This window comes from Bombina bombina, chromosome 2, assembly GCF_027579735.1.
Source record: "Bombina bombina isolate aBomBom1 chromosome 2, aBomBom1.pri, whole genome shotgun sequence".
NCBI lineage: Eukaryota > Metazoa > Chordata > Amphibia > Anura > Bombinatoridae > Bombina > Bombina bombina.
Genome location: NC_069500.1, coordinates 667,962,919 through 667,976,054, shown reverse-complemented (window position 1 = coordinate 667,976,054; position 13,136 = coordinate 667,962,919). Strand labels below are relative to the sequence as shown.

Here is a 13,136-nt window from a genome sequence, read left to right as displayed (position 1 = left end):
TTACTTAACTATCTTGCACCCCACTGTGAGTGTAATTTCTTCTGCTGACTGTGTTTACTTAGGCTATTCAATAGCTCAGACTCCAGTATCAAAACTTTCAGTATAGGTTGGGATACCAAAAGCTAAATCGGCTATTTCAAAGGGGTAAAGGAGCTACTTGTAAACACTTTAATACACTCCAGCAGGTAAAATGGATCATTGGGAACAATTTAAATGGGAGAAATGTTGGGGGGCAACTGTCCCTTTAACCCCTTAATGACCACAATGTACCCTGTATGTCACTGGTCGTTAAGGGTTTTTTCAGGACATAATAGCACAAGTCTAGCAAGAACACGCAATTAATGCCCTCCCTCCAGCAGGCTTTGAGGAATAGAGCAGTCTCAACGCTGGTGGCAAGACCACGCTATAAAACAATCAAGTCCCAAAAAAAGGTCAGCGACATACAGGGTACGTCGCTGGTCCTTAAGGGGTTAAGAAAGAGCTGACAGGTTGGAGACTCTTCTCATAAAATCAAATAAGGTTCCCAGTAGGAGAAATTGGATTAATAACCAGTATTAATTTGGGTAATACTTGAACAAACTCTGAACATTAGGAAGGTTAGCGATTTTGAGGAATGGAACCAAAAGAGCTGGAATTGACCCTTCAAAGAACTGGAAGATTAGACCTTATACAAACTGTCTTGCAAAATTGGAGAATTTGGGTCAATCTCAATGTCGACATGTTGAGAAACTCCCTGCACTCTACTGGACCCCCATACTGCACCCCAACATAAGAGACTTACGTCTGTTGTATAGCTAGTATAGGATTGGAAGTTGGCTGAAGCTTCACACAAGGTGACTGTAATTAAGCTTCTTCTAATCTGTTAAGATGGAAGCACTGTACCCGAAAAGAACACCCTGGTGTGAGGAGATAGAGAGCAGTTTGGAACATTGAGTCTCCAACCATGTTATCGAAGAAACATAAAAAAAGATTGTTGGTATGCGAAATTGCTTAAGGTAAAGATCCTGGCTATGATGTACTTTACAATTACAGTACCTGTGAATAGCTGGTGGGCTATGTGAGTGCAAAGTGAAAACTAAACTTACATGAACTCCATCACTCTACTGAGCTTACACCCTGATGAAAAAAACTGCATCCATTAGAGGGCCCATTCAGTGCTGCGTACGTTACAGCAGAGCATAACTGTAAGGAGTATCTCAGCAACCCAACAGGAGGAGGCTAGGGGACTGGTCCCTGTGATACCTGTGGCAGGCTTGTGACTAACTCCATCACTAGGAGTAATTGTCTCACTGCCTTATACTCCAATCTCCCACTGTCTTTCTGTAGCAGCTCTCTGATCGGTCTGAAGACCCCCTCGACGAAGAATCAGGAGTGCCTTAATTCTTTAGCCACGTACTAAAAGGCAAAGATTTAGACTGGCTAATCAGTGAGGTGATTTGGGAGACTTTGCCTCCTTTTAGTGGCCAGGAGTTGAATCCCAGAAGTGATTAACTTGCAGACTCTCACCAGCTTACGAAAGAAAAGTATATTGCCTTATATATGTTTCTTGTGCAATGTTGGAAATCCCTGTGGGTAAAAGAGCGCAATTAAGGAGTATAAGAAATTAAAGGGCCAGTAAACCCACAAAATAATGTTATATAATTCTGCACATAGTGCAGAATTATATAACATCAGCTTAGCGCAAACTTTGTACCTTAAAAGATTAAAGTGAAAAAATGCTACGAAATTTACTTTCACAGTACGCCGCTCCTGGGTCTACTGAGCGAGTCTGTTTGTTTTCCCTAAGCCATCGGGCACGCTGTCTATTCACAGCCGGCCCGATCGCTCCATTAAACTCAATGTAACTCGCTCCTGCTACCAGACCAGAGCGGGAGCGAGTTACATTGAGTTTAATGGCACAATCGGGCCGGCTGTGAATAGACAGCGTGCCTGATCCACTTAGAGGAAACAAACAGACCCGCTCAGTAGAGCCAGGGGCGGTGTACTGTGAAAGTAAATTTCGGAGCATTTTTTTACTTTAATCTTTTAAGGTACAGAGTTTGTTCAATCAGATTGAACTTGATTCTGATTGGCTGATTCCATCAGCCAATCAGAATATTCCTACCTTAATTCCGATTGGCTGATAGAATCCTATCAGCCAATCGGAATTCGAGGGACGCCATCTTGGATGACGTCATTTAAAGGAACCGTCATTCGTTGTTTAGTCGTCGGCCAGGATGGATGTTCCGCGTCGGAGGTCTTCAGGATGCTGCCGCTCCGGATGGATGACGATAGAAGATGCCTCTTGGATGAAGACTTCAATCGGATGGAAGACCTCTTCTGCCCCGCTTGGATGAAGACTTCTACCGGATGGAGGACCTCTTCTTGCTCCTCTTGGATGAAGAATTTGGCTCGGCTGGGTGAAGACGACTCAAGGTAGGGAGATCTTCAGGGGCTTAGGTTTATTTAAGGGGGGTTTGGGTTAGATTAGGGGTATGTGGGTGGTGGGTTGTAATGTTGGGGGGGTATTATATTTTTTTTTTTTACAGGAAAAAGAGCTGAACTTCTTGGGGCATGCCCCGCAAAGGGCCCTGTTCAGGGCTGGTAAGGTAAAAGAGCTTTGAACTTTAGTAATTTAGAATAGGGTAGGGCATTTTTTTTTATTTTGGGGGTCTTTGTTATTTTATTAGGGGGCTTAGAGTAGGTGTAATTAGTTTAAAATTGTTGTAATATATTTCTAATGTTTGTAAATATTTTTTTATTTTTTGTAACTTAGTTCTTTTTTATTTTTTGTACTTTAGTTAGTTTATTTCATTGTATTTATTTGTAGGAATTGTATTTAATTTATTTATTGATAGTGTAGTGTTAGGTTTAATTGTAGATAATTATAGGTATTTTATTTAATTAATTTATTGATAGTGTAGTGTTAGGTTTAATTGTAACTTAGGTTAGGATTTATTTTACAGGTAAATTTGTAATTATTTTAACTATTTTAGCTATTAAATAGTTCTTAACTATTTAATAGCTATTGTACCTGGTTAAAATAAATACAAAGTTACCTGTAAAATAAATATTAGCTTTAGGGGTTAATACATTTATTAGAATAGCGGTGAGCTCCAGTCGGCAGATTAGGGGTTAATAATTGAAGTTTGGTGTCGGCGATGTTAGGGAGGGCAGATTAGGGGTTAATACTATTTATTATAGGGTTAGTGAGGCGGATTAGGGGTTAATAACTTTATTATAGTAGCGGTGCGGTCCGCTCGGCAGATTAGGGGTTAATAAGTGTAGGCAGGTGGAGGCGACGTTGAGGGGGGCAGATTAGGGGTTAATAAATATAATATAGGGGTCGGCTGTGTTAGGGGCAGCAGATTAGGGGTACATAGGGATAATGTAAGTAGCGGCGGTTTACGGAGCGGCAGATTAGTGGTTAATTATTGTAGGTAGCTGGCTGCGACGTTGTGGGGGGCAGGTTAGGGGTTAATAAATATAATATAGGGGTCGGCGGTGTTAGGGGCAGCAGATTAGGGGTACATAAGTATAACGTAGGTGGCGGTCGGCAGATTAGGGGTTAAAAAAATTGAATCGAGTGTCGGCGATGTGGGGGGACCTTGGTTTAGGGGTACATAGGTAGTTTATGGGTGTTAGTGTACTTTAGAGCACAGTAGTTAAGAGCTTTATAAACCGGCGTTAGCCCAGAAAGCTCTTAACTACTGACTTTTTTTCTGTGGCTGGAGTCTTGTCGTTAGATTTCTAACGCTCACTTCAGACACGACTCTAAATACCGGAGTTAGAAAGATCCCATTGAAAAGATAGGATACGCAATTGACGTAAGGGGATCTGCGGTATGGAAAAGTTGCGGCTGAAAAGTGAGCGTTAGACCCTTTTTTGAATGACTCCAAATACCGGCGGTATCCTAAAACCAGCGTTAGGAGCCTCTAACGCTGGTTTTCACGGCTACCGCCAAACTCCAAATCTAGGCCTATGTTTTTATAAAATCAGGGATAATTTTATTAATATAAATATTGTTTACTCTTTGTAGAAATGGTATCTATTTACGGATTTTCCATATTCGATTATATATACTATTTGTGTGTAAAGCAGATATGAATAATACAAATAAATATGTTGTTAATAAATACAATGGTATTAAAAGGTTGGCCAACCCTTTGTTCTTATACAAACTTCATAACAAATATCAAAAACTATTTCACTTTAAAAATTAATACTATTTCTCCAACATTGGTGTGTCCGGTCCACGGCGTCATCCATTACTTGTGGGAATATTCTCTTCCCTAACAGGAAATGGCAAAGAGCACAGCAAAAGCTGCCCATATAGCCCCTCCTCGGGCTCCGCCCCCCAGTCATTCTCTTTGCCGCTCTGAACAAGTAGCATCTCCACGGAGATGGTGAAGAGTATGTGGTGTTTAGAGGGTAACGCTTCCCAGGCTAAGCCAGCTTGGAAACCAATGCAAGGCTGGAACAAGGGCAAACAGGCCAAGAAGCCTGCTGCTGCTACCAAGACAGCATGAAGGGGTAGCCCCCGATCCGGGACCGGATCTAGTAGGGGGCAGACTCTCTCTCTTTGCTCAGGCTTGGGCAAGAGATGTTCCGGATCCCTGGGCACTAGAAATAGTCTCTCAGGGTTATCTTCTAGAATTCAAGGAACTTCCTCCAAGGGGGAGGTTCCACATGTCTCGCTTATCTTCAGACCAAATAAAGAGACAGGCATTCTTACATTGTGTAGAAGACCTGTTAAAGATGGGAGTGATACACCCAGTTCCAACAGTGGAACAAGGTCAGGGGTTTTACTCAAACCTGTTTGTAGTTCCCAAAAAAGAGGGAACTTTCAGGCCAATTCTGGATTTAAAAATTCTAAACAAGTTTCTCAGAGTTCCATCGTTCAAAATGGAAACCATTCGAACAATTTTACCTACAATCCAGGAGGGTCAATATATGACTACCGTGGATTTAAAGGATGCGTACCTACATATTCCTATCCACAAAGATCATCATCAGTTCCTAAGGTTTGCCTTTCTGGACAAACATTACCAGTTCGTGGCTCTCCCGTTCGGTTTAGCCACTGCTCCCAGAATTTTCACAAAGATGCTAGGGTCCCTTCTGGCGGTTTCTTAGACCGAGGGGCATTGCAGTAGCACCTTATCTAGATGACATTCTAATTCAAGCGTCGTCTCTTTCCAAGGCAAAGGCTCATACAGACATTGTTCTAGCCTTTCTCAGATCTCACGGATGGAAGGTGAACGTAGAAAAGAGTTCCCTGTCTCCGTCAACAAGAGTTCCCTTTTTGGAAACAATAATAGATTCTTTAGAAATGAAGATCTTCCTGACAGAAGTCAGAAAGTCAAAGCTTCTAAATGCTTGTCAAGTTCTTCACTCTATTCTGCAGCCTTCCATAGCTCAGTGCATGGAAGTAGTAGGATTGATGGTTGCAGCAATGGACATTGTTCCTTTTGCTCGAATTCATCTAAGACCATTACAACTGTGCATGCTCAATCAGTGGAATGGGGACTATGCAGACTTGTCTCCACAGATTCAAGTAGACCAGGTAACCAGAGACTCACTCCGTTGGTGGTTGACTCAGGATCACCTGTCTCAGGGGATGAGTTTCCGCAGACCAGAGTGGGTCATTGTCACGACCGACGCCAGTCTATTAGGCTGGGGCGCGGTCTGGGATTCTCTGAAAGCTCAGGGTCTATGGTCTCGGGAAGAGTCTCTTCTTCCGTTAAACATTCTGGAACTGAGAGTGATATTCAATGCTCTCCGGGCTTGGCCTCAGCTAGCGAAGGCCGGATTCATAAGATTCCAGTCGGACAACATTACGACTGTAGCTTACATCAACCATCAGGGGGGAACAAAGAGTTCCTTGGCGATGAGAGAGGGATCCAAGATCATCAAATGGGCGGAGGATCACTCCTGCCATCTATCTGCAATTCACATCCCAGGAGTAGACAACTGGGAGGCGGATTATCTGAGTCGTCAGACTTTCCATCCGGGGGAGTGGGAACTCCACCCGGAGGTCTTTGCCCAGTTAACCCAATTATGGGGCATTCCAGACATGGATCTGATGGCGGCTCGTCAGAACTTCAAGGTTCCTTGCTACGGGTCCAGATCCAGGGATCCTAAGGAGAATCTAGTGGATGCATTAGTGGCGCCTTGGTCGTTCAACCTAGCTTATGTGTTCCCACCGTTTCCTCTCCTTCCCAGGCTCGTAGCCAGGATCAAACAGGAGAAGGCCTCGGTGATTCTGATAGCTCCTGCGTGGCCACGCAGGACTTGGTGTGCAGACCTGGTGAATATGTCATCGGCTCCACCATGGAAGCTACCTTTGAGACAGGATCTTCTAGTACAAGGTCCATTCGAACATCCAAATCTAGTTTCTCTGCAGCTGACTGCTTGGAAATTGAACGCTTGATTTTATCCAAGCGTGGGTTTTCAAATTCAGTGATAGATACTCTGGTTCAAGCCAGAAAACCTGTGACTAGAAAGATTTACCATAAAATATGGAAAAAATATATCTGTTGGTGTGAATCCAAGGGATTCTCCTGGAGTAAGATTAAAATTCCTAAGATTCTTTCCTTTCTCCAAGAGGGTTTGGATAAAGGGTTGTCAGTGAGTTCTCTAAAAGGACAGATTTCTGCTTTATCTGTTTTGTTACACAAACGACTGGCAGCTGTGCCAGATGTACAAGCTTTTGTACAGGCTTTGGTCAAAATCAAGCCTGTTTACAGAACCATGACTCCTCCTTGGAGTCTAAATTTAGTTCTTTCAGTTCTTCAAGGGGTTCCGTTTGAACCTTTACATTCCATAGATATCAAGTTACTATCTTGGAAAGTCCTGTTTTTGGTTGCTATTTCTTCTGCTAGAAGAGTTTCTGAATTATCTGCTTTGCAGTGTGATCCACCTTATCTGGTGTTCCATTCAGATAAGGTTGTTTTGCGTACTAAACCTGGTTTTCTTCCAAAAGTAGTTTCTAACAAGAATATTAACCAGGAAATAGCTGTTCCTTCTCTGTGTCCGAATCCAGTTTCTAAGAAGGAACGTTTGTTACACAATTTAGATGTGGTCCGCGCTTTAAATTTCTATTTAGATGCAACAAAGGATTTCAGACAAACCTCATCTTTGTTTGTCGTTTACTCTGGTAAGAGGAGAGGACAAAAAGCTACTGCTACCTCTCTTTCTTTCTGGCTGAAAAGCATCATCCGATTGGCTTATGAGACTGCCGGACGGCAGCCTCCTGAACGAATCACATCTCACTCTACTAGGGCTGTGGCTTCCACTTGGGCCTTCAAGAACGAGGCTTCTGTTGATCAGATATGTAAGGCAGCGACTTGGTCTTCTCTGCACACTTTTGCCAAATTCTACAAATTTGATACTTATGCTTCTTCGGAGGCTATTTTTGGGAGAAAGGTTTTGCAAGCCGTGGTGCCTTCTGTCTAGGTAACCTGATTGGCTCCCTCCCTTCATCCGTGTCCTAAAGCTTTGGTATTGGTTCCCACAAGTAATGGATGACGCCGTGGACCGGACACACCAATGTTGGAGAAAACAGAATTCATGCTTACCTAATAAATTACTTTCTCTAATGGTGTATCCGGTCCACGGCCCGCCCTGGTTTTTTAATCAGGTTTGAAAAAATGTCTTTCTCTATACACTACAGTCACCACGGCACCCTATAGTTTCTCCTTTTTTCTCCTAACCGTCGGTCGAATGACTGGGGGGCGGAGCCTAAGGAGGGGCTATATGGGCAGCTTTTGCTGTGCACTTTGCCATTTCCTGTTAGGGAAGAGAATATTCCCACAAGTAATGGATGACGCCGTGGACCGGACACACCGTTGGAGAAAGTAATTTATCAGGTAAGCATAAATTCTGTTTTCCCTATAAAAATGAAAATAGATTTTTAACATCAACTTCAAGCCAAAAAAGCAGAAACAGAGTCGAACTCCTAAGTAGGACAGTCATAAACAATTAAAGTTCATTATTAAAAATTCATCTTATAAGTTCATCTTGAAAGTTCATGTGAATAAGGACATATATATGTATGTGAAGATAAGGCTGCAGCCTTTGACATAGCAATAGCAGTGTGGCTACTGTGGCCTATATTACTGAGATAAAGTTAGCAGGTATATTAATCTGACCTTATTTTCCATTCCGTATGTTGATACTAGAGGAGGAGGGTTCTGAACTCCTAGATGAAGTTTTGAGGGTTATTGCGGAATACACACTCTCCTCCAGGGACAAATTTATCTCCTGTTATTTCTAACCACTGCTGATGAATTAGAGACTACAACCATTCCTTAAAGGGACATTGTAAAGGGCAACATCTAACCATCTTTACATTTGTTATGCATGAAAAAATGTGAAGTAAAATTTTGGGGTTTTAGGTTAAATTGAAACTAATAGAGCGGTAACGGTCATGTACATCCTACTAAGGCTTATTTTCTGATAGTTACTTCCTGTTGATATTAATTTATTAATACGTAGTTCTCGCTAATGAGCATTGGAAATGAGCAATAGTAAGACGCTCAAATTGTGTTTGCTTCATGATTAAATGTTGCTTTTTTTAATGGATGAAAAAATAATTGAGTTGAGTCTTCTTAAGAGAAACTTAATGCATAACCACTTTGAGCATGGAGAATTATTTATATATGCAGTAAGTATTTTTAAGCATTATATACACTTCTTTACTTTGGATATGCATGGAATAAGGATTTTCTCTGATGATTACTGTAGTCATTTCTGGCAATATTAATGTCACATACTGGTTATTTGTGCTTGTCTACAACTCCTGCATCATTTGGTTTAAAATATAATTTTCTGTATTTTTTATTCATTTCACTGATAAAAGCACACACATTTTTTCTGTTGACTTCTAGGAAAATGCCTGTGCACGCTGTATGCTGAAATCTTGTATCTGCTGCCTGTGGTGCCTTGAAAAATGCCTCACATATATAAATCAGGTATGTAACAAACATAGGAGTTTATCTTGTAATGTGCAGGTGTAAAATCCACAACAGTACTAAATTGTATTCACTCGCTTATTTTTGTTAATATAATTTTTATCCCCCCTCATAATAGTATATTTTTGAATACCTAAGAATAATTCCATCTTATGTGATTTGAAATGAAAATTCATTAATTATTAACCCCTATTCCCCCACACCCAACATCACTGACACTATAATAAAGCTATTAACCCCTATTCTGCCACTCCCTGGCATCACTGCCACTAAATAAAGTTATTAACCCCTAAACCTCTGGCCTCCCACATCACCGCCACTAAATAAACCTATTAACCCATAAACCGCCAGCCCCCCACATTACAAAAAATAAACTATTAACCCCTAAACAACCCCCTAACTTTATATTAAAATTACAGTATCCCTATCTTAAAATAAATAAAAACTTACCTGTGAAATTAAAAAAACCTAACCTAACATAACTACTATACTAAAGTATTATACTAAAATTAAAATAACTACCAAATAAAAAAATTTAATTATACATTAAAAAAAAACCTAACACTACTAAAAAATTTAAGTCTAAAATTACAGAAAATAAAAAATACTAAATTACGAAAAATAAACGAAATTATGAAAAATAAAAACACTTACTCTGCTATAGATGGCATATAGTGATAAACTTGACAAGGGCCCGTTTTCTAGTATTGAGATCTATCTATATTGGGTGACAACAATGAGTGTAATATAGGGCACCCTATTTATCTAATGTATTCTGTTCTAACTAGTGTTTAAATTCATTACAAATTTATTAAAGATAGATTATTCCCATTAGAGGGGTGTTTAGCCTTAACGAAAGTAAATATCCATATGTGTAGCATACATTAATATATGTCCTTTGTAAATAATGGTACTGGCTTAAAACTTGGTGGGTATCTACATATGAACATTTGAATATATGGTAATGCACTGTAATGTATATAATCATTGTGTGTATGTAAAGGGCTGTCCAGGCTTTATCACTCATCTGTATATATTGGTGCGGTACCTTTTAAAAGGGAAAAAAAGTTTTTCTCAGCAGAACGAGATCAGCTATTTAGTCTAGGGCTATTTATGCTCCGACTTGTGAATAGCTGTCATGTCTATGAATAAGACTGTATTTGCCGAAATGCATTAGACACCTATCTGCTTAGGAGTTTTGATTTTATGGCTTTTTATGCTGAATGTACACTGTCTCAAATAAAGTGCACCGTTTTTACCTAAGCGCCTGGAGGTTTGCCAGAGAATTCTTGTGTCATAATCTAATAGCCCTATAAAAATAAAATAGCCCCCAAATAAAAAAAACCCTAGCCTACAATAAACTACCAATGGCCCTTAAAAAGGGCCTTTTGTAGGGCATTGCCAGGCGGCGAGGTCTTCATCCATCCAGGTGGCATCTTCTGTCTTCATCCAGGCGACGTCTTCTATCTTCATTCCGGCGGCCCGCAGCTGGTCCATCCTTGAAGACATTCGGCACAGAGCATCCTCTTCATATGGTCACCGCCGTACACTGAATCTTCAATGCAAGGGAGCCTTTTCAAAATGGCGTCCCTTGTCATTCCTATTGGCTGATTTGATTTTTTAAATTCATATCAGCCAATAGGATGAGAGCTACTGAAATCCTATTGGCTGTTCAAATCAGCCAATAGGATGAGTAGCAGCAACAAAGATGACCAGCAAGCCTCAAGGCGTAAAGTAAAGTTCTTTATTGGAAACATACAATAAAAAGCATAAAAGCTTAATCCCTTATTGACAAGTGAAAGAAAGGTCCTACGCGTTTCAGCAGCCCCCTGCCTTATTCATGGACTAACGATAAAGGTGTCAAAAGCTCTTTATATACACCTGAGTCCTCAGGTGTGAAAATTACTTGTCAAAAATTTAAAGGGATAGTACCTGTTCAGTATATACAAGTTACAAACATATTGTAAGACACAAAAAACAAACAACAAACAGAGTGAGATGGCAATCGAATAGAATATGAGAGATGCATGTCTATGTTAGAATGATTGTGAGATTGTAGACTAATAAATCAAGATATATGCTAAATGCTCTCTTGTCCTGAATTAAATTAAATTGAACTTAATAAGTTATATTAAGGGATTTATTTACCATGAAACCTTCCTAATACAATTATTTATATGGCTACCACTTACTAGTCTCAATATGAAAATAAATATAGATGAAGATAAACTAAATACTAGTCTCTCACTTCCTTAATAGTAAATTTAGATTGGTATAATAAAAATACTAATATTTAGTTTATAGTGAAAGAAATACTACTTTAAGTATCTAAACATTGGAATTAAATAAGTTATGTTGTATGAAATGAGCAAATGCTTCCACATTAGTATAACCTGAAATCAAGTCTAATTCAGCAGAATGCAGGGCTCATTAATGGTAGGATACAATAAGTACCCATATTGAAACCCCTTAGTATCAACTAACTAACCACCCAATATATATCGATAAGAATAAATAGTAAATATAAAAATAAATTATACCAATAACTAGTGAGAAAAAACACAGGAGACATTGCAGTAATCCAAAAGGTATAAAAATCAGCACTTCAAAAGGTAGAGGAAGGGAGATACCCTATCATATATGTAGGATCTTATCAATTCAGCACACATATAATGAATTGCCCTAGCTCTTAAATAAGATTACACACTATTGCAACATATCAAGACAAAAAGTATACATAAACACCTCAAAGTGCTACTAACAGAGGGAGGATTAACTTGACAGAAATGCTACTGCTCCTCTGTTACAACACAACCATAATAAATTTCCCCTGGCTCTCAGATGGGTTCATTAGATCGAGATAATAGAGATAGTTGAAGTCTCAATGATCTAATATTTAGCGTTGATGGGTCCAAAAATTTATGACATCTCCATCAAGGTTAAAACCATGAGGTCTTCTAGTTTTAAGCTTGAAGATCCAAAATGCTTCCCTGTATAATAACTTCGAAGCTCGGTCTCCACCACGAATACTTGGTTTAATATGGTCAATAATTTGCCATTTAAACCCAGCCACGGCTTTATCATGGATGTGAATAAAATGCCTGACCAAGTCAGAGCATTCAGTTCCATTTTCAATATTTTTCAGGTGTTCCCTGATCCTGCTCCTACCCTCACGGGTTGTGCACCCCACATATTGTTTGTGACAATTAGTGCACTCTACCAGGTAAATTACGAACTTAGTTCTGCAATTTGTGTAGGACGTCAGGTCAAACACCCTCTGAGTCACACTTGACTGAAAGTTATGTGTAACATTGGTAAAACTGCATGATATACAGTTATGAAAGTTGCATTTGTAGTGGCCCTTAACTTCTAGCCAACTCCCCCTCCTCATGGTAGGCTGCCTCAACTGGCTGGGAGATAACACATTGCCTAATGTACATTCTCTTCTAGGTACAAAGTTACAACCCTGTGACACATAGTCTTAAAGGCTATCTTCAGCTGTGAGTATAGGTAGATGTTTAACAATCGCACAAATGTCCTCAAATTGAGCACTATATGTAGTGATAAATGCTGGCTTAGACGGATCAAATCGCTTATTTGATTGCTTATTTGTTTTGGAACCATCAAAAGGTTTTGCCTATCCATCCGGGTAACCTCCAAGAGGGCACGTTTGAGTGTCTTTACTTTGTAGCCTCTCTCTATTAAATCATTCATAAGGGCTTCACTTTCTCTCTTGAAGTCCTGTTCATCCGTACAGTTCCTTTTAATACGGATGAACTGGCCCTTGGCTACGCCAAAACCAGTATATCTTGGATGATTGCTCCTGCCATGAAGCACAGCATTGGTTGCAATCGGTTTACGATATAATGTTGTTTTAACACTGTGTGTATCTATGTCCGCTATCAATAGCAGATCAAGATACGGTATGGACAAGGAGTCACATTCATAAGAAAATTTAAGATTGATATTATTAGCATTCAAATAGCTGACAAATTCGCTAATCTTATGATGACCTCCTGACCAAACGAACAGGAGGTCATCAATGTATCTTTTATACATCACAATATCAGAATGAAAGGGATTAGTATCTCCAAAAACGTGGCACACCTCCCACCAACCCATAAAAAGGTTGGCGTAGGCGGGGGCAAACTTGGCCCCCATTGCTGTGCCACGTCTTTGGAGATA

General features: G+C 40.0%; 1 protein-coding gene across 2 annotated transcripts in view; it reads left to right on the top strand.

Annotated features, from left to right (window-relative positions):
- SLC44A1 (solute carrier family 44 member 1) overlaps positions 1-13,136 on the top strand; it is a 454,935-nt gene that overhangs the window by 364,309 nt on the left and 77,490 nt on the right. For both annotated transcript variants that reach the window (XM_053702619.1, XM_053702618.1), the window contains exon 12: positions 8,868-8,951. In XM_053702619.1, coding sequence (XP_053558594.1) covers positions 8,868-8,951 — 84 coding nt within the window. The remainder of the gene's footprint in view (positions 1-8,867; positions 8,952-13,136) is intronic.